The sequence below is a fragment of the Cuculus canorus genome, chromosome 7, assembly GCF_017976375.1.
Source record: "Cuculus canorus isolate bCucCan1 chromosome 7, bCucCan1.pri, whole genome shotgun sequence".
Classification (NCBI taxonomy): domain Eukaryota; kingdom Metazoa; phylum Chordata; class Aves; order Cuculiformes; family Cuculidae; genus Cuculus; species Cuculus canorus.
This window is the reverse complement of record NC_071407.1, coordinates 3,351,274-3,373,346: the sequence shown is the minus strand read 5'-3', so window position 1 is coordinate 3,373,346 and position 22,073 is coordinate 3,351,274. Positions and strand designations below refer to the sequence as shown.

General features: G+C 40.5%; 1 protein-coding gene across 1 annotated transcript in view; it reads right to left on the bottom strand.

Moving 5' to 3' along the window:
• PDZD8 (PDZ domain containing 8) overlaps positions 1-22,073 on the bottom strand; it is a 54,763-nt gene that overhangs the window by 10,696 nt on the left and 21,994 nt on the right. The window contains exon 3 of the mRNA XM_009570591.2: positions 19,689-19,791. Coding sequence (XP_009568886.2) covers positions 19,689-19,791 — 103 coding nt within the window. The remainder of the gene's footprint in view (positions 1-19,688; positions 19,792-22,073) is intronic.

The following is a 22,073-nucleotide window of genomic DNA, read 5'->3' as shown; positions in this document are numbered from 1 at the left end:
ACATTCTTTTGACTAAATGCTAAGAAAAGTTTGATCACCCAAGCACATAAGAAATCCGATTTCAATGACTTTACAGCAACTAAAGAATACTATTTTCACAACTATTTCCCAGCCCCTCTCTGTAGTCTGTACCACACTGTGTGTATCAAACTGACACCACGTCAGTGCTGCACTGGAGAGAAAAACCCTATTTTCCAACCCATCAGAGTTATGACAGTGGATCTCAGGTACTCTTGCAAGGTATGGTCTAACGTGTTTTGGGGGAACAGAAGAGATAATGTCTATGAACACGCCTGTAAATACATGCTAGGAAATACATTTACAACCTAGGAAATCAGTTTACTTATTTGTGGATTATTTTCTTCAAATCATTCACAAAATGGGTTTCTTAAAATTGCTTGAAAAAAAGAAAATCTGACTACCATTGTTTCCATAATTGAAGTTAAATCTTAAAAGCTAAGCTGTTTCTGCCCTAAATTCTGTATCAAGACTTCTATGATAATAACTAACATTCTATTTCTTGCTCTGTGAGGCTTCCTCCATGCCAAAGAAACACACCCTGAACACCAGACCTGGCTGAAAATCTTCATGTATTTTCTCCCCGTTCTCAGGTTTACATTGATTCAGTTAAGTTCAAACATATTGATTTCTTGTCCCCCATTAATTTTTTTATAATATCTTTCCAAAACATATTAGACAAATATGTTGGATGAGGGTGCATTTGTTCCTGATATACCAGAATGGGGAACGGGGGGGGCTTGTTTGTTTTTTTTCAAAGCAACGTATATATGTGTCTATAAATTAAGTTAAAATGTTTAACTATATGAATAAAGCTGTCAATATGAAATTAAAAGGAAAATATCTGCTGCTCATGAAAAAAATTCACGTGTCAAACAGCAATCCCAAAGATCCCTGTTTTCGTCCTCGCACAATTCATTTTACAGCATATTCTCTTTTTTTCACTGGGAAGAAGAAATTTGATAAAACCGTCAACTTAACACGCAAAGCCAAATCAGTTTGGAAAAGCTAATAAGTGCAGAGTGAGCTTTGGCCATAAAGCAGATATCACCAATAAAAAGAAAACTTCAAGGCAAAGAGGACTGATTTACGGTGAATATAAAAAAAAATAGGAAATTTTTTTCAAAGATCTGCCTCCCTAAGCATTTTATGGAATTCATTTATTTGCAGAACTGCATTTTCTTAAACCATCCTATCCCACTTCGTTTGCTCATTAAACCCTCCCTTGCGCCTACCCAACGTTCACTGTAGAGGGTTTCTGGACCAAGGTGATCCCTCACATTTCAGATGATGTTACTTGCTCGGTTTTTGCTTTCCCTGGTGTCGTGCTTTTCTCCACTGCAGCTCTTATTCTGCCCTGAAAACCCCTGCCTCTAGAGAGGTTTTGCCGCTCTCCGCAGCAGTTCACTCACCTCACCGGCCTTTCCCCATTTGACCTTTCACCAAAAGCCAACCCTTTACTGTGATCACCTTTCACACCAAATAACTCCAACCAATGCTTTCTGCCTCAAAAACAGCCTTCATCAATAAAACAAAGGAACCAGCCAACACCTAAAATCATCTCAAACTCAAAAAAGAAATATTCACACAATTTTTCTAGCACAAATATTTGCACTATCGGAAAATACGTTCTTCAGCTTGTTTACTTTTATTCAAAACTGTCAGTTTTGCATCTTTATATGTATATTTGCATTCTTGAATCAGCTGAAAATGCTTGCAGATCGGGGTATAAAAACCAACTAAAACACCGATTAACTGGCAAATCAGGTAGTGATGGCCCCACTGATCATTCACTGCACACAGCTTTATGGGACTGGCTGCACCTTTATGCCTTTTTGGGTGTTACTGAATGGATACTAAAATCATTAACTTGTGGACTCTTCATGTTTCCAACCCAGAAGGAAATTCCAAAGGAATTTCATAAAATCACCCACATCTAATGTAACGGATTGACTCATCCCCCAGCACAGGTATCTCAGCAAGTTCAGCATGGCCACAACAGACTTCTCAAAGGGAGCTCTGACCACCGAGTGATTAAGTAGAGGGATTACATCGCCATTTTGAAAGCAACAGCTTAAGTTTAAACACTAGAAAACAAAGCTTTCAGAGAGCAGTTTAGAAAGAAACACTGTACTCCTAATAGCACTGCACTTTTTAAAGCCCCTTTTTAAGCTGTGAAAAGCTCAGGTCCAGAAAATGATGTGTTTATTTCCAGCTGCAGCTCCTATTCTCCCATTCAGCTGATGATGCACACGACCTCCACACCACTTTCCCATTTCTTCTCCCCTTCACGAAGAGCAATAAAACCCCAAACCAACCAACACATTGCCCGACACGCACACATGAAACACCTTCGCCTTCAAAAGATTCATTCCATTTACTGGCATCTGGAAACGGCCACCAAGTAATCAGTTCTTCTCCTTTCCTGGAGTGAAACAGAAGCGTACACGCTGACTTCAAACCCACCAGCCTGTGTTCTGATGGTAAAGCAGTCACACAAGATCTATCAGCCCACTCAGTTCAATGTTGAGACAGCGCTAAATCTTAGCACAGAGAAGTTGGTGCAGCTGAGTTACGTCAGGGATTACCAACGTTCTATCACCGTTCTGCAGTGTGGCCCCACTTTCCGCTGCTCTGAGAGTGGAAATGTCAGATTTTCTCTTTTGTCCATTGTTTTTAATCCCTTCTTGTCCATTTCAAGTACCTAAGTATAACAGAATTTTCTCCAAGCTATACTGAAAGCCATTTTTAAGGGACAGAATTCCCCATTAACGGGTGCGTCACACTTCAGCCACCTCAATTAATAAAATAAATGAAGTGTGGCACACACATTCTATTAAAAGAACCAAACAGCGTTATTAATGAAAAAGTCTGTACAGCAAATGTGTCACAGAAAGGGAAACCAGGCTTCGAAGCAATGAACTCACCACCTCTGCTTTCTTTGCAAGGTCTGGAATAGCCACCAACTTTGCTTTCTGCAGAATATTAGGAACAACAGATTTTTTTAATGACAATAAAACAGGGAAAAAAAAGAAGTTAGACCTTTTGTTGTTACTTTTTCCAGCTACAAGAGGACACAGCTACCTCAGGTGAAGGCAGTAGTTTTCATTTGGGGTGGGGTGGGTTTGGTGTTTTTGTTTTTACTTTTAGGAATAAGCTTATTTATGGATGCATTTCTTGAGGGTTTTTTTTACTAGTCACTTTATACAGTGAGCTAGTGGGCCTCATTTTCTGTTCTACCCCATACCTTATAAAACAAAAAAATATGTTACAAAACATGACGGTAATTTCATTCTGAAGTGCGTTGCATATTAGATCAAGAACATATTCAAAGTAATAATTCATGAAGGCCACAATACTGCAAATCTTACACACATGTCCGACTGCATCGTTGTTTGCCTGAAATAAATGTGACAATTCACAGTAGTGAAGTTAAATACCTGCGTGTTTGCCCTGCAAGGAGCACTACAAACATTTGACATCAGAGAAATCCAGAACAGGCTTATGGAATAAAATAACGAGCAAAATCTTATTTCCCTTACTGTTTCTGCTCACTGCAGGTTTTCTTCTAAACAGCCAGTACTGAAACCTGCACTTTCCAATTGTACGGCCACACGGGTTGTGTGACATGCAAAAAAATAAACTGTTTAGCAATTGTCATGAATTGCTGAGCCATTCTGACTAAACAGCAATTACAGGAGCTGAATGGAGGAGTTGAAGACAAACAAGGCAGCAGAAAACCTGCATTTAACTTCAAAATGTCACCAGCAGGTAAAACACAGACCTTCAGTTTTACTGAAGCTCTTCTTTGGAGAGCAATTTAATACAAACACCAATGTAGCTCCTCTTTAAGTGCTCTTACTCACTGACATCCTTTGAGTCTTTATTAAACCCAACCATGACGATTTCCGTTGGCGCTGAAAAAATGGAAAAAGATTGATTTCTTTTTTCTCTCCCAAATCTTATATTCACCATTTACATCTTTGATAGAAAACCAGGCTTCCTCCAATATCGCTTAAGCATGGCTCAGCTATCATACAGCCCTTCCTGAAAAACTGAGGTTGTCTGATAGCAAATACGCCTCCTGTATGAGGACAGGCTGGGAGAGTTGGGGCTGTTCAGCCCGGAGAAGAAAAAGGCTCTGAAGAGATCTTAGAGCAGCTTCCAGTCCTAAAAGGGGCTCCAGGAAAGCCGGGGAGGGGAACTTCATCAGGGAGTGCTGTGGCAGGAGGATGAGGGGGAACGGTTGGAAGCTGAAAGAAGGGAGATTGAGATGAGATTTTACGAAGAAATGCTTTCCTGTGAGGGTGGGGAGGCTCTGGCCCAGGTTGCCCAGAGCAGTGGGGGCTGCCCCATCCCTGGAGGGGTTCCAGGCCAGGTTGGATGGGGCTTGGAGCCCCTGATCCAGTGGGAGGTGTCCCTGCCCGTGGCAGGGGCGTTGGAACTGGATGGGCTTTAGGGTCCCTTCCAACCCAAAACATTCTATGACTAAAACCAACACAGAAAGTTCATTAATACCACCATGTGTGATACCAAACAATTAAAAAAGTGTACCTATTTCATATTTTTTTGTATAAATTTATTGATTGCTGCAATATAAATTAAAGATACTGAACAACGGGAACATCTGAGAGTTAATGCACTGTATGTGCACATGTGAGGTCAGACAAGGTTTTGTTTCTCTGACATGAAAGCAAACAGAGAAAAACACTCCAGTACATACATTAAAAGCAAACCGTCAAGAACAGCCAGTAATTACTTATATTTATCTTGAAGTGCCTAATTAATAGTAATAAAAATTCCTATTAATCTTCATGTAATAAATTCCAAATAGAGTATCAGGTAAAGGTCTTTATAATGGAAATAACATTCATGGGGAAGTTTTCTTCTCCACTCAGAGAAACTGCTTGACAGTGCTGACTGTCACACCCAGCGGTCCCAACCACTTGATTACTGACATGCATATCACCATCACAACTCAAAAATACGAGGAATTATTATCCACTGTCATTACATTAATATGCATCATAGACCCCTGTTTCCATGGAGATAAAACATACAATACTTCTTACTGATCATAACACTTATATCTCACTAATGGGCTTAAAAGTCACATTTTAAAGGGCTTAAAAGTTACATTTCCAGAGGAGAAGTGTTGATTGAAAGAATAAATGCATTATTTATAGGCTGATTTTATTCTGCAGCAGAGACATTTGGTCTTGAGCAGCAGCAATGTCAGCAGTCACATCTGGAGCACGGCACATCTATTGGAACAAGCAGGTGCTTCACAAATACTTCTCACCTGGGAATTGCCAGGAAAAGGCCAGGATTAGAAACAGGAGCAGAACTGGTGGAAGCACTGGGTGCTGCCGAGGGCAGCAGCAGGGCTCGGGTGCACGGCAATCCCAGGAGAGGCCAGTGCCGCAGGTGCAGCACTGGTGTTCCCGGCTCTCCCCATCCCAGCAGCCTGGCTGACCCCGTACATGACCTTCAGCTCTAACAGGATTATCAGATTAAGCTCTGTACCAGCATTGAGGAAATCAGTGTCATTTCTTATTAAAGATGTGACAGATCTCAATGATTACTTACACAAGAGTGCAAAAAATTGGTAAAAAAATACTCAAACAAAACCTTATAACTTCAAGTAACACAAATTACATCCTTAGCAATAACACAGTCAACACAACAGGGACCTCAACCATACCTAGAACCAAGGTAATTATACAATTTGAAATATTATAGGACTTAAGTGAACACTGTTTGCGACTTCTGTGCTGCATAAACACACTATCTTCCTGAGAATTGTTAATATTTCTCATCAATATTAATGGCTAGAGGGCTATTAAAGAAAAGCACAGCCTGAACTATATCCTGCAAGACCTGCTAATTTTTCAGACTCCAGCATTCCCACCAAACTGGTTAAACCCAAAGGAACTAAAGAGGATGTAGCGAAACAATTTGTCATCGTAACAGCTCTTCAGAGATTAAACAGCAGATCCATCTGTACTAAAGCAAAGTTCTGCTGCACACAATCCCGACTCCACCCATTGTTTGGTGAAACCAGAAGATCACTCTTCTGAAATTCTACATTATCAAGGCCAGAAGAGATGAAGATTTATATCTATTCTGAATAATTGCTGCGAGGAGGCCAAGGTTTTCTGTATAATAATCTTTCTTTAAGTAAAAAGGCAGCCAAACCACACTGATTGTTTTCAATTAAGTTCTGGACAAAAACAGTGCAAACAGACAGCCCTCTAACCAGTAAAGATTGCCATGGCTGTACATTTATTTCTGGTTATTCTGTTACACACATCACATCAAATCAATTTGTCTATGGTTACAGGGCACAAGTCGCTGCTAAGCGGTGAAACAGCAGCTCGGTGTCACTTCTAATCAGCAGCACCAAGGCGACGGCACACCTAGAAGCCAGATTTTCATACCGTTACTGGTCATCACTTATAAAAATTTCCACAACTATTAAACTCAAAAAGCCCTTTACGCCAACAGAGTCAAATACTGGCAATTCACTTTGCAAAAGAAATCAATCCCTGGATACATCTGCTTTGCACTTGAGAAATGCTCTGGATTCCACACACACAGATGGCTTTGCACTAAATCTGAAGAGTGATTCAGAAACTAAACGTTAGCTATGAATTGGAATCCACACACTATCCAACTTAGCCTGACTTGTAGAAAGGCTTCAAGAGGATCCCAAGGTCAGAATCTTTCATAGAATCATAGAATAGTGTGGTAGGAACCTTTGTGTTGCAGCTTTCTTTCTGTACAATCAATACCATCATATACTTGCCTAACTAAAATACCTGAATTTTCTCCTCTATAATTGTATAGAATAAAGCAGAACTGGTGTAACTACTTAGATAAATAGCTGAATATCCTCTGTTTCTAGGCTATGCAAAAGTTTTATTATGATGCACATCCAAAAAATAAAACAAACAAAAGCCACTTGGCTATGGCACAAAGATTTCTGTTAAACATTTGAGCCTGAGACTGTGCACTATCACAAGGCTTAGTCACAATTCTGGTGGAACTCGCTCCCACAATTTTCCTCCTGCCTTTATTTCTGGAGGCAGCAGAACACGCGAGTTCTCTATAAACCAATTTTAGACCCCAAAGCACTAACGGAGAAACACACAAATGATAAAAGAAAAATACTCTTCAGAAACACCTTATTAGGTGTTAAAAAAATTGTAATTACGAGAGGAGTAGGACACTACCCATAAATGGAAGGAAAAGTGCATTCATTTTGGCTGGGTTTTTTAAAGTCTTTTCGGGCTCAGGGAAGAAACACGCACAAATTCCTCAGCTCCCTGTCTTAAGGCAAGTGAAAGAGTGAAGAGGAAATTGTGTCAAGCTTAAAAACATCTTCTTTTACTTCAGCACTCACTATAACGTCACACACTCCAGTCTGATGCTCTATTATTTTTAAATTAACAACAGATCTTATTGACAGCTGGTGAAATAAAAAAAAACCCAAAAAAATTCATAATGCAACATTATTTCCCTCTTCCCCTCCTCTTCTGCCACCAGACACAGGTCTCCCTTGGGACTGTGACCAGCTGCCTTCCCCAGGGAACTTACAACTCACTCCTTTAATTTAAAAATGCCTGTGAAAGAAATATATTTTAAAAATAAATTGTAGTGAGTGAGGGATGAGGTAGGAGTAGACTGTAAAATGTACATGCACAGAAACAGAATGTCCCAAGTTGGAAGGGACTCACAAGGATCATTGAGTCCCCTTAAACAGATCTTTCTTGTTTACTTAGAAGCCGTAAATATTTGTAAGGTGGCAAATATCTTTCTACATATTACAGGGATGGGATCTGTATCAGTTCTAAAACCATGAGTGATTTATTTCTTTGATTTCTTTACTTAGGTATGGCAAATACTTCAGTTTACGTAATGTGAATGGACTTTAGCACACAAAAAAATGGAAAATTGCATCCAAGAAGTTGATAAAAACACTCTGTGCGAAGTAATTTGAATACTTGATATCAGGCCATGATACTGTACTTTCTTGACCATTATCCAGTTAAGTCATGGATGCCCCATCCCTGGAGGTATTCACTGCCAGGCTGGATGGGGCTTTAAGCACCCTGACCTAATGGGAGGTGTCCCTGCGCATGGCAGGGGGAGTGGAACTGGATGATCTTCAAAGGTCCCTTCCAACCCAAACCACTCTATGATTCATTTGAGGAGTTATACAGAGATACTTTATTTTCTGGTAAATCTTGTTTACTTTCATTCTAATTATTAGACATGAGAGAACCTGGCTCTAATGTCCTTTTACAAAATTACTTCCACCTATTTTTAAAATTCAGGAATTAATTACAATTCTTGGTTACCTCAATCGGATGTAACCAAGCCTGTGGTTCCCAATGCACGTCTACACATCAGCTGGCCAGAATCCAAACGCCTCTGCTCAAAACAGCGGCCAACAGCCCGTTCCTAGTTATTACAAACACATTTTGAGATTCTATGTTATTTCAGATTCTCTTCCAACGGCTAAAGCTTCAAAAACTAGTGGAAATAGAAACATTTATCAAACCTGGCAAAAAGACTTTGTTCAAAAAAAAAAATAATTCTTTGCTAAAATACTGTTTGCAAGGGAGTAAAAATCCATGATAGATGTTCCCATATTTTGGCTCAACACTCATTGCAGCCAGATTGTGGAAGATTAATAAGACACACAGAAATATTACAAATGAACAATTTTCTCTCCCCAGCAGGTCTGTGAGCTCGGGCATAGCCTCAAAGAAATGTTATGTAGAGTTTTTAGGCTAAAATTGCCTGGACCACTTGCAACACAGAAGTTTTACCCCACCTGAATCCATCCCTATACAAGTGCTCCTGACTGGTCTCAAGACTAAATCACTTTTGTTTTGAATTACTTGTAGTTTACTAGTTGAAGTGAGTTCAGATAGCTCCGCTCCCCTCCCTCCCTGCAGAACAGCACAGTCTGTCACACAGTATTTTGTGAAATAATATGATGAGAAAGATGTCGTAAACAACTGGCAGTAAGCAGGATCCTGAGCAGCCGGAGCTAGCGAAGCCCTGACCTGATGGAGTCAGGACCAGGCTACCTCCAGAAAGCCCTTCTGTTCTAAATCACTGACCCCAGCCCAATAATGAAGCAGATAACTTGTCCCAATATCATTTAAATGGTATTTGGAATATTACATACATAGATGAAGAAATGCTTGAAACCAAGCCAATCTTCCCACTGAAGCCAGCTGTTGAATGCTTCTGATGGTCCAACCACACATTTCCTGGGAGTTTCTATAACCCTACAGTTCATATACATTAATCAGATTCCACACTAGCAAATATTTACGGCCACGCTGCTCCCGAGACCTTACAATTCCTTTGACTGTGCTGGTAGTATTGTTCTCGTCATACATCTCTGCTCTCTGTTTACGCAGCTGAACTCACCACCGCACCTGGTCTCCTGCCTGCAACAAGCTAACAGCCACTATTTGCTCTCCCTTACTACTTTCTCCTTTAATAATTAACAGATATTACATCTGAATGCTGCTTGAAGAACTGGTTTGGGTAAGCAATACAGTTCCTAGCACACAGGGTATTTTCCTTATGGAAGCTTTCAAGGAAATTCTGGCTCACTGAACTCTTTTTCTTGAGCACCTTATTCTTCCTTTCCAGCACAGCTGCATAACTGGCAATGCCCTAACCTTCCTAAGCTTCCATGCTGAAGATGAAGTGCAGCGTTTCCTCCTAACACATCCTCCCCCACCTCAATGGAGGCCCTTCTTCAGGTCAAAACTGTGTGCCTGCAATTCAGGCACATTCAGACCAGTCTTGGAACAGCAAAGCCAACCCTACCCATCAACAAACTCCCTCCATCTCTCTCAAGTCTCTGTGCTTTAACAAGAGAGAAAAACTCAGGAGCATCCTCAAAGTTCTCAGCTCAAACACTCAGCACTGGACTTGACTCCGCTAAAGTAAAGCAACAGCTCAAAGACATAAATTATTACCAATGCAAGTGTGGCTGCTTCATTTTAGGCACACAAGAAATCAGGTAATCTAGACTGAAGAACATATTCACCTGCACCTCATCTCTACTGGTTCCTTTTCCATTTCGAGCTATTTTATGGGGTTTTGAGTTGTATACATCTGATCTATCCTGCCTCACCCACAGTTTCCCCCTTCCAAACACTTAACATAAGGGCAGCTAGAGACCTCCTGGGTTTTCTTCTCTTATGCTGATCCACGAAATGCTTTTCTTCCACATCTCTGATCCTTTACAGAAAGTGACTTCACTCAGGCATCAGACTCACTGCATCATCTAAATGCATTGACAAAACCCCTACCTGCCTGCCACCCCACAGGAGGTGAGGTTTGGCCCAGGCTTCAACAGCCCCTCAGTTACTTCTTTATTCTGCCTTCCGTGAACAGAAACAAACAAAAGCTTGATCTAACTTTTTACAGTTAGATCTGTGCCACATGCAGGACAGTGACAAAACAAATTCTTTAGCCCTTAGCCCCCAGGCTGTATGACTTACTAACACTGCGGCAGCCTAAGCATCCTGCTGTCAACCGCTTGTGATACAGACATCCACGTTCCAAACTGTATTTCATTTATTCATATATACATCTCCATAGAGGATAATTCTGTACAAGGCCAGGTCAGATGGGGCTCTGAGCAACCTGATCCAGTGGGAAGTGTCCCTGCCTACAGCAGCGAGTTGGAAGTGGATGGGCTTTAAGGTCCCTTCCAACCCAAATCATCCTATGATTCTATGATAATTTTGTTTACGGTCCATAACAGGTCTCAGATCCAAAAGTTATGAGTAAAAGCTTGTTACAGACAAGTACGTACAATACCCATCGACACCTTCATCACACAGTGTTTTTCTCATACCCTAAGAACAGGCTCTACAATTCAAAGAGATTTTGACTCCACATTTCACAAACACACGGGACTGAACAGCAATTTATAATTTAACCAAGTTACAGACTTAACTAGCTCACTGAAATCATACAGACTATGTATTTTCATCTCCACTAATTACAGATTTGAGAACAGTGAAAATCACTGGTCGGAAAGGGGGAGGGATTTCAGTGGAGATGGCCCACACGTTTGTGTCATGAAGTTATGAACACTGTAATCCTGTGCTCACTTCACATGTAGTTCACTTTGTTACATAAAGCGATTGTACTTGTAGCTCTCAAGCTGCTGTACAGCCTGCTCTTACGATATTCCCACAGATGCGAGACTTAACTACCAAAGAACCCAGAAACAGATTGCTGCCACCACTCTGATAAACTTCATCTCTGTATTTCTTTACGCTTTACAGTGGAGCTGTCAGAGCTGGTGAACTTCAAAGAAGCCAATTTCTCAGGGCTCATTTACTGTATTTACAAGTATCTACAATTTTAACATGCGTGGTCAATTTGACAGCCATGAGACTCCCATTTACATGTCACAGAATCATGGCATAGAGGAGTCTTCGCAGTCATTATTACTCCACTTCAAAGTCTATGAACAGATAAACTGTTTATACTTGGAACTAAGAGATATAGATGGCTGAAGGCAGTAATGGGTCAGAAGCGAAACCTCACCAGTTTTGCAATAACCACAAGCACTTGCCCATCCCTCTGACAATCTGCAGAAACTACAACATAACTTTCTTCTTCTTAATTCCAAGATGAACTTCCAGATGATGAAGATGTTGTGGAAGTAACTCATAGACAAGTTACCACCGAGCAGCTGGCAGTCAGCAAACATCCCTACAACTTTGCTATGTGTCAAACGCCGATATGTCCCACACAGATTTTAGAAGTTATCCAGTTTTAGGAGAGCGTAAGAGCACAAAGTGCCAGTACCTCACTATTTCTTAGCAAATATTTTTACTCACAGCACCTCTTCCAAGATTCTCTCTTATGCCCCCAGCTTACTCTGTGTTCTTTGTGTTGTTATAATCCAGAAAACACATTTTTGTTCCACAATTAACATTCCAATACAGGCTCCCTTCTTAGTTGTCAGCCGGCCACAAACAAAAGACAATGGTGTTCAACGTGCCCAGGTCCTGGTTTGATGGGGAAGCACTGGGACATCACTAAAGTCCATACAAAAGGGTAAATTGGTTTCAATTCAATTATTATTTCCTCAATAGTAAGAGATCATAATCTCTCAATCTGAAAAGAAACAAAACTTTAAAAAGGAAAAATTTAAACAGATGGTAAACTTCTATAAAAGTGTTCTGAGAAAATATATTTAAGAAGTAAACTAGAAGGCCAAAGAGGAAAAAAAAACACCTACAAACCAACAGTTTATTTTTAATAAGCTCATTTCTTATGAGAATGACAACAGCTTATTTTTCCAAAAGTGGCTGTGGATGTCTGTGTTTAAGTGAGTCCTCCCTTTACACGCTAGTCGTGTGCAGCAGCTTCCAGCCTGAGCTGCCAGCTCACCTGGGTATGGAACTTTGCAACAGGATATACAGAATAGTTTAGAAAGTCATTCCAGAAATACATTGAATTACCTAGAAACCGCTTTGTTTACTCTGGTCAATAAAACCCTCTTATCTCTCCTGCAATGGGCCACACTGTTTACGCAAACAAAGTTTGCTTTCCTGCATCAACCATCTATTTATTTAGCAAGATCAGCTATCACTGTAAATCAATTTCTTCGCAAATGAGAAACACAGCTGCTGTAAAACCTACTTAAAACTTTTTCATATATCCAATAATTGGACATGCAGCAGAAGAGATTACAAGAATAAAATGCATCAGCACCACACCTAATGACACACTGAAACAGCGCGCCCATCGTAGCTTTTACATACACTCGTTGAAGGAATAGACGCATGCCCGAGGATGCAGTACACGACAGATTGAATGAGTTGAGGGAGATGATCCTCCCCCTCTACTCTGCTCTCATGAGGACCCACCATCTCATCCTGCGCCCAGTTCCACAATCTCCAACATAAGAAGGATATGGAACTGTTGGGACGGATCCAGAGGAGGCCACAGAGATGATCCGAGGGCTGGAGCATGTCTGCTATTAGGACAGGCTGAGAGAGTTGCGGTTGTTCAGCCTGGAGAAAAGAAGGCTCTGGGGAGACTTTATAGACGCCTTCCAGTAATGAAAGGGGCTCCAGAAAAGCTGAGGAGGGACTTCTTACAAGGCCCTGGAGTGACAGGATAAAGGGGAATGGCTTTAAATGGGACGGGGAAGATTTAGATTGGACATTAGGGAGAAATTCTTCATGCTGAGGGTGGGGAGCCCCTGGCCCAGGTTATCCAGAGAAATTGTGGCTGTCCCATCCCTGAAGGTGTTCAAGGCCAGGTTGGATGGGGCTTGGAGCAACCTGATCCAGCAGGTGTCTCTGCTCATGGCAGGGGAGGTGGAACTGGATGGGCTTTAAGGTCCCTTCCAATCCAAACCATTCTATGATTCTATGATTTATAAACAGGCAAGAAGTACCAGGTCAGGCTGCGACTACGACATCTGGTTCTGAACAACTATCTGACTATAGAGGTACTGGAAAAAAAAGCTGTTTGTGTTGTCTGGTCTTTTGTAATGTTCATATTCAACAGCCTCTGAGCAGTAAAGACTTACAATGCATTTTCACAGAAGGTCTCTTATTAAATCACAAAAAGCCTTCTGAAGCCACAAGCCAGAAAGCTTCAATGTTTAGGATGAGACCAAAAAAATCCTGATGGCCTTCAAGTTTATTTGAAAGGTGGATTACAGAACATTATGTAAGGCACAAAGCTCAGGACTATTCCCCATTGTATTTACAAATATTATCAAATTTTACAAGATCATGAATTTTCATAAAAAGTGACATTTTCAAAAAGCTTCCCTTGCTTTAATCCTCCCTCTTTCTTTTGATAGGATTAAAGGCTGAAATGGCAGGCTGTTCCATAAGCACACTGAAATGCCAACTGTGAGGCATTTAACTCCATGTATTTACAAATTAACGTTTCACAGTTGCTTTAGATTTTGACATTATAGTTTAGTATCTTCAGGCAACTCATTTCAGAAGGTGCCAGATTTGATTTACATTGTTTCTCATTTTATATTCATATATTACAGTACTGGAATGCCTTTAAGTTTCCCTTAATCCCTGGTAAATGCAATTTAGCTTTATGAAAGGCTGAGAAATATTGCTTTGTTTTTATAAGCAGGTACCAACCAGCCTGCCTACAGCAATTCCAGCTACTGTTAAATTTACCTATAAAAGGCCACATCCACCAAGACAACCACACTAAAAGAAGCGGAGGTTGAGGCCTATGTATGTGTACACAGAATCATAGAATCATTTGGTTGGGAAAGACTTGTGAGATCGAGCCCAACCGTACCTGTCCACTACTAAACCAGATTCCTGAGCTCCTCATCTGCCCATCTTTTAAATACCTCCAGGGATGGGGACTCCACCACTGCCCTGGGCAGCCTCTGCCAGTGCCCGAGAACCTTTCTGGTGATGAAACGTCTCCTTATGCCTAATCTGAACCTGCCCTGGTGCAACTTGAGGCCATATACATACGCAAAAATTCAGAACGCAATACTGTAGCACTGTGTTAGTGGTTTCCCCCTTCAGCCACTCCAGTGCTGACCATGATGTTCAGAATAAACTGCAGAAAACTGTCAAGCAGAATTCCTAAAAAAGTGGTGGGGTGCTTACCTGAATTCCTCGACTCTTTCTATAATCGGGCAACTTTGGAGGATATTTGTGTGCTTCTGAGAGAATTGCTGCAGAAGTAAATCCCATGGGCTACTAGATGTGGTGTTACAGATGGAATTTTTTTCCTTTGCAGAATAAGAAATGCAGTTTCTATATTGCTAAGTTAGGATTTACAGAAGGGGTTTCCAAAAAAACTAAAGGACCCCACAACCTACAAAAAAGCCCCAGTACTTATGGCATTTTGAAGTGCAAAACAGTGGCCATTCCTACAGTACCTCCCTCAGACAATGCATTAGTTGAAACCAGAATATAAATGTGTTTCCTCATCTTTCTCTTAGATTATCTGACTTGATTATTTGAAGATCCAGCATGATTCTCTTGTGCTCCTGAATTTCTAAGAAAAATAAATACTTCAGAGAGAACTTGGGATAGATCAATTTTGTTTTGCCGTTGGGCACCTCTCCCCCATTACTTTGCAACAAAAAGCACAAACCATTTATCATTTGTAAATGATTCCTGGGTAGCAGGGTATCAGAAGATACCAATCTCTTTGCTATAGTTTCTACAATTCGTAGAAAACTAATTTATCTGTCAGAAAAATCAGTACTCAAAGAAAGGCAATATGACTACCAAGATATGCAGAGCAGTTCATAAGAAAGAAGATCTTTAGTTTGATACAACTACGGCCTATTCATTCTTCCCTGCACTGCTGGACCCAGAGGAATGTGCCAGAACTTGCCACTCGCAGGATGCCAGGCATCCACAAAGCAGTCAATGTAAGGGTACTTAAAGCTTTATATTACTCATACTTCAAGATCATCTCTATTTCCATTCTTCTGCCACTTTTAAGGCAGGCAGACTATATTTTCCTTTTATTCATAGAGCAGCTTCAGTTTCTGCTGAAAAACTGTGTTATTCTTTCACAACCCTCCAAGAAGCAGTGGCACAGGTAAAGCCAGCAGCCAGACTCCCACCGAGTGCAACAAGTTCAGGGTCCACTCTAAACAGACGGGCTCCAAGGAAAAACAGAACAACTCTTGTTTGTAGAAATTACTCTGGTATCACTGACCGGCAGCTCAGTAGACATTCCAGCCTCCATTTGACATCTACGAACACATACCTGATGATTTAGACATATCTGATGATTTAGCTGTAGAACACCTGTCTAGTAATCCAACACTGCTAATGGTCATTACCACATCCTATCCTTACACCATTAAGTCTTACATAGCAATGCAGTGCTTCACGTTAATTCCAGCAGCATGTTCTTCTAATTAAGATATTTAAGAATATTAACATGTGACACATCACCTCTTGGAAGTCATATTGGTGTTCCAGACTGATTTGATAAACAGAAGCCCTAGACACCTCGGTATTATAACACACACTTCAATAACCCTCGAGATATGTTCAATAACGCAGCAGCATCTTTCAAAACCGATTTTGACATCTCGTAATGTTCCATAAATAAGATCAGATTAAAGTCTCACCAAAATTCATTATGAAGTATTAAAACTTGTCTAATCTTTTGTCACTGTCACTAACATAATGAAAAGAATGAAAATGCCAGGAAGTACACAAAGTCATGAGACTTTCCCTCAGGAATGCTTTCAAACACACTCTGGATCGGCGGATGTGTTGTCATGCCTGTGTGAGACTCTTTTAAACCAGAACATATCTTTCTACTTTTCACTTCTACTTAGCCTATCATTTCTCCTCCATTGCTTCTGAAGTTGTTATTAATTCCAGCAGCAGCATCTGAAATAATTATTGCATGTGTAGGCATTAAAAGAAAGATTGAATAATATATGAGAGTATCGCGATCACATGCTTCATGATTAACATTGCATTAGAGCTAAAAATCACAATTAAAGATACAAGTAAACTGTTTGTTTGGAAAATATGAAAAGTTTTTTCTTTGTAACTTCCTATTTAACTATTCACACAGTCATAATTTCTGAGAAAAATAATTAATTTCCAATGTTATGTGTGTTAGCAACACTCCTTGAGGATCTCTGGCAGCACTCTTGCCACTCAGTGAGCGGATCTAATGTTTCATAGTTTAACTTGAACCTTTAACCTGATTTCTTAAGGAAGAGAGACTTTCATGATTTCATAGAATCATGGAATGGTTTGGGTTGTAAGGGACCTTAAAGCCCATCCAATTCCAACTCCTGCATGGGCAGGGTCCCACTGGATCAGGCTGCCCAAGGCCCCATCCAACCTGGCCTTGAACACCTCCAGGGATGGGGCAGCCACCACTGCTCTGGGCAACCTGGGCCAGGGCCTCATCACCCTCATCATGAAGAATTTCTTTCTAACGTCTGCGCTAAATCTTTCCCCTTCTGATTTAAAGCCATTCCCCCTCATCTTATCACTCCATGCCCTTGTAAAAAATCCCTCCCCAAAATTCATTCCGTCTGTTGAATGTAAGGTGAAAAGCAAAAAGTAGCTCTGCAAGTTGCTAATTTTCAGTTTCCATATACTACCACATCAACCTTTTCAAAGCAGGATATTAAAAATCAGTGGCCAAAACTTTGAGATGTCTGAGCAAAGTGAATTGTCTGAAGGAGAGCTAGAGATGCAGCAACTCACATCAAGGAGTCTTCGTTCTCTGGCACGCAGTGTTCGAACAATGCTGCCACACCAATGCATAGAAAATTCTCCCGTATATTACAGCCCAGATTTCTAAAAGCTTAAGAAATCTTAAAAACTTGCTGTTTCATTTTAGATGCTGGAACAGGAGACGAGTTCCTGAGTATTTCTCTGTAGTTTTAAAAAGGAGCCATTCCACCCTCCATCACTTTAGTCCTGCTGCCATCTGCTGTCACACATACACCAGTGCCACGCTGTCTGCAGAGGTTTTTTTCTTCCCTCTTCCATTGTTAGAGCATAAAACAATTGATTCCACTATTACTACTCAGAATTCTCTAAAAATAAGCACAAATTAATTTGTACAAAGAAGCATGGCAAATCAGTGCACCGCCACCTTAACTGCAGGACGATTAACCCTGCAGATGTGTGTGGTTTCATATGTAGCTAATCCCAACAAAAGGATCATTCAAAGTATTAGCAGGATCAGGTCAAGATTCTGATATTGTTTGTGGGTTTTTTGTGTGGTGTTTGTTTGTTGGCTATATTGAAATATTTATTACTATCAAGAAGGGTTAAGGCTATGAACTGCCCAGACTACAAAGGCTGAATTGCTCCTACCTTATCTTTACGTGACCACATGAAGAGGCTTAAACCTTTAGATTCAAACAAACCAGAAAAAGTTAAGCAAAATTTAAAACTACTGCATAAAACAGATTAAATAAAAAGGTCTGAAAATTAATTACTCAAATTACCTCCTACCTAGTACTTCAATGAAGTCTAGCAACCTCCAGAGTTAAGCAAGCTCAGCAATTCCTCTCAGGGCTCCTGGAACGCTTTACACCAGCACCTCTGTGGAAAACTTGCTGAAGCTGCTGCCATCTCATCCTTCTTTCTCCATTCCACCAGTACCGGAGCTATCCTGCAGGCAGTCAACTCAGGGAGCCGACATAGTAAACTCACAATCACAACCACCACTGGCTGCCTTAGGGGCAGGTAGAGAAGGGGCCACGACTGATATCTCAGGAGAATGGAGTCCTGAGCTGCCACTGGATTCGGTGATGTCTGGCAGCTGAACCACACTCTGGGAACATTCTCTCTCTCTCGTCTCGGTCTGCACTGCAGGTGCTTGCTCCCTGGTTGTCATTTCCCTGCCGCACTCAAAGCTCATTGCCACCCAGTGTTACGGGTTCCTAAGAGAGCACAGGTGAACCTCTACCCTCCGTTCAAGTCTTTCACTTGACTAAGAATACAGCAGCTAAGACAAAAAAAGGCTTTGTGTCTGCCATTCAACCATATATCCTTCTGGAAAAACATCATATCCAGTAAGCTGACAACAAGTTTCATAGCATTCATCACAAGGAGCTTTAAAAAACAATGCAAAGTGGAATTTAATTGCAGAAACCAAATGAGATGCTGAAATTCTGGATTCTTGCTGCTCCAGTGGAGAAACAAGGCTGGTCTCCAAGCATAACTCCAGTCAGATTATAAAGGCATAGGGTTTAAGCTAGTTGCACACAGATGGTAAAATGCAGGACATTGATTTTTGTCCCAGTGATTTCTTTGCATGAAACCAATTGTTAATATAAAGTACTTTTCAAATTTGAGTTCTTTTTTTCAATAAGCACATTACTTATTCCTCAGCATAGGCCAAATTCAATTTGATGACTATCACAACATCACTCTAATGTGAAACTGGAAGGCTTCCTTACACTACACCTCTTGTTTGAAGAACAAAAAAGGAAGGTAACTCTCATTCTCACATACACACAAAAACAAAGGCAATTTGTAGGCTGTATGCTGCCAAACTCATATTAGCAAATATGATAATAAGTAGAAGACTAACTCGCAATACCATTGTGATTACTACTTCCTACATTTGCAGGCACTTGTCTTTAGCAGGAAGTATTTGTCTTTAGCAGAGTCAGATTCATATGCTTAAAGTTAGAGATTTATGGCAATTGCCTGCATTATCACAAAATGCAGGGGAAAAGGAGAAAGTCATCAAATCAGCATCCTCTGACCACGCCTGTCTTCACTCACGTCACAAGGGCAAACACTGCTGGCCAGCAACAGGCAGGTGAATCTTACTCACCGTTTTCTAAACATTGCCCTACCCAAATACAGCAGCACTATAAAAATGCATATTATACCGTGTTTGTTTTAATGCAGATGGACAGGTGACAATATAATCAAACCAGGTTGTGCTAAATGAACATGATGTTAACCACACAAGGCAATTTGACAGTGAAATACCTTGGATTAAAAAGTAAAGAACTGCTCTGTTCTGTTTAGAGTTTTTTTCTGCAATACTATCCATTTGGTTTTGCCCAAAGACACACTGTTTCTAGACAACCTATTCAGACCATAAGACATACTGCAATGTGCAAAAATTATACCCTTTTTTACCGTTTTAATTGAACTTCTTGATTTTTCTTCCCAAACACTGCTGCTCAGCTCCATTGTGCAATGGACATTCGTTTCTCTTTCATAGGATCCAAATATGAGTAATCTGAAATAGAAAAGTAAGAATTTCCTACGGTAAGAATTGTTAAGGCCATTACATACATCCCAGATGATCTCATTAAACTCACCATTCTTCATTTATACACTCTATTATTACTATCAATGTGAACATATAGAGAGCGCCACGCAGAGAAGATTCCACTGGCACAGCCTCACTCCAAAGGAAAGACACTGCCACCCTCTAGTGGAAGAATTCAACAAATATCAAATATAACTTAATTATTACATGGGGGGGGTTGTTAGGGTTTTTTTTTCTTTTTGCTATTGTGCTTCCCTTTCTCTTTTCTTTTTTAAAATAAAATATTCAATGGGCAGATCAGTATTTTTCCATAAAAGAGCTTTTTTATTTTAAAAAACAGCCACAAGAGTCTTCCATTCCAGTCTTAAGCTTCACAATATGCTGCAGCTGCTCACGGTTCAAGAGAGCATTACTGTAGATTAAAGCCTCAGTTTCCTACTGCTTACGTTATTATTTAATGAAAATGCAGTCCCCTCATATCTATAATCTTTTACAACATTCATAACATGAGAGAGTGGTCCTTCACGCATGATACTCTATTAGAGAAGGCTATAAAGCTCTTCAGGTCCTATAAAAGACAAAAAAACAATCTCTAAGCTATAGAACAGCAATGTAGTTGTACGTAGCTTATCACGCATTAGCTAGAAGCAGATAAATACTTTGAAATAAAAACTGCAAACAAATCTTACTCTGATTTCAAAGATTTTAAATCCCCCTCAAAACTTTCAGTTCTCACTTTACAAGGACAGTTTCTAAGCTTTCACCCAGAGGATCTTACTTGTGACTGGGACGTGTTACACAACTCTTCAGAGTATACCGCAAACATACACTGAAGATTAAGATAAGCTATTGAAAACAACTTTACCAACAGTCAGAATGGGTAAAATTGAACCAGTCCCAAGGCAAAAAACACCTCTGTGGCTACAACAGCTCTCCAGCTTGCACTGCACAAGGAGAGGTAAGGAAATACTTCTTTTCTACGTCTCTTTGTGAGGAACTCCGATTTGTGTTGATACCAGTTCATTAAAGCTTCTCCACAGCTGGCTACTGGTTGCATATATTCCTTATTCTGGTCACCTCACTTCACAGAAGACTTGCAGGGAAGGGAGGTGTGAACAGTTCTCCTCAAAGCAGACAAGGTGGTAGAAATTCTCCTCCCAGCTTTGCAGAAGAGAGGGAAGCAGAGCGGGACAGTGAAACAGGGGGAAGCAAACGATGAAGCTGATAGACCAAAGACACAGTTACTCAATGCAGTTAGAGAGAAAAAGACAAACACGCTGCAGGGAATGTTCCAGGAGTACTTACTGTCCCTCTAAACCATCAGCACAGTAAGCTATTTAGCTGCTTTGTACTGGTAGCAGCTCAGAGAGAAGAATGAGGACAGGAGGTGTCTCACAACGGGAAGAAAAAGTAATTTTCAGCCAGAATCATCTCATGAAAGTCACATGGAAAACAATTAACCATAATGACATTTCATCTTGCATTAAGTTACCAACACCCAGCTTGAAGAAAGGCACTGCAAGACAACGAAGCTACACACTGAAACTTTAAAGAGCAGCAGGGGTTTGTAGATGCTTCATGCTGGAGTTTGGAATCCAAATCCCAATTTCAGAAAAACAAAGGGGAAATGTTACTTGCTACTACACCAAGGAAATGTTTGTTTGAATAATACCCACAGCAGCATACAAACAGAGGTATTGTATCCTGTAACGCAGCTGCAGATAAAAACCGACATTAAGACTGTGTCGCAACACACCCAAACCAACTGGACACGAAGAAGTTACCTATACTGTACAGACACAAGATCTGTAAATCAGTATGAATGGTTGTATGAAGAATACCCTAAAAAGATACTCAGCTACAATTAAATCAGTAAAGAATTATGATTAAATTACCACTAGAGTAATTAAAATATGCAACCAGAAAGTGCATTTCAGTTCTTTCCCTACTTCTAAAAGGGATGGTTCCCTGCAGCAAGGGAGCAGGAGGTAACAGAGCGATTCAACACAGCAGCCATGGGTATGAGAACAAGTTTTTGTAGCTGTCCTGCTTTCCAGTCCGAGACCTACGAGGACACCAGGATACAAAGCATGTGCTCTGTGATACAGAGCAACAGAACCATGTGGTGGCTGTGATCATCTCAATGCTTGAGCCAAGCCAAGAAATTTAGCAAGTCTTTATAGTTGTCCAGAAAGCAGGATGAAATACTAGGCTATTAAGTTTCCTGCGCTTTGTGCGATGATGCAGCT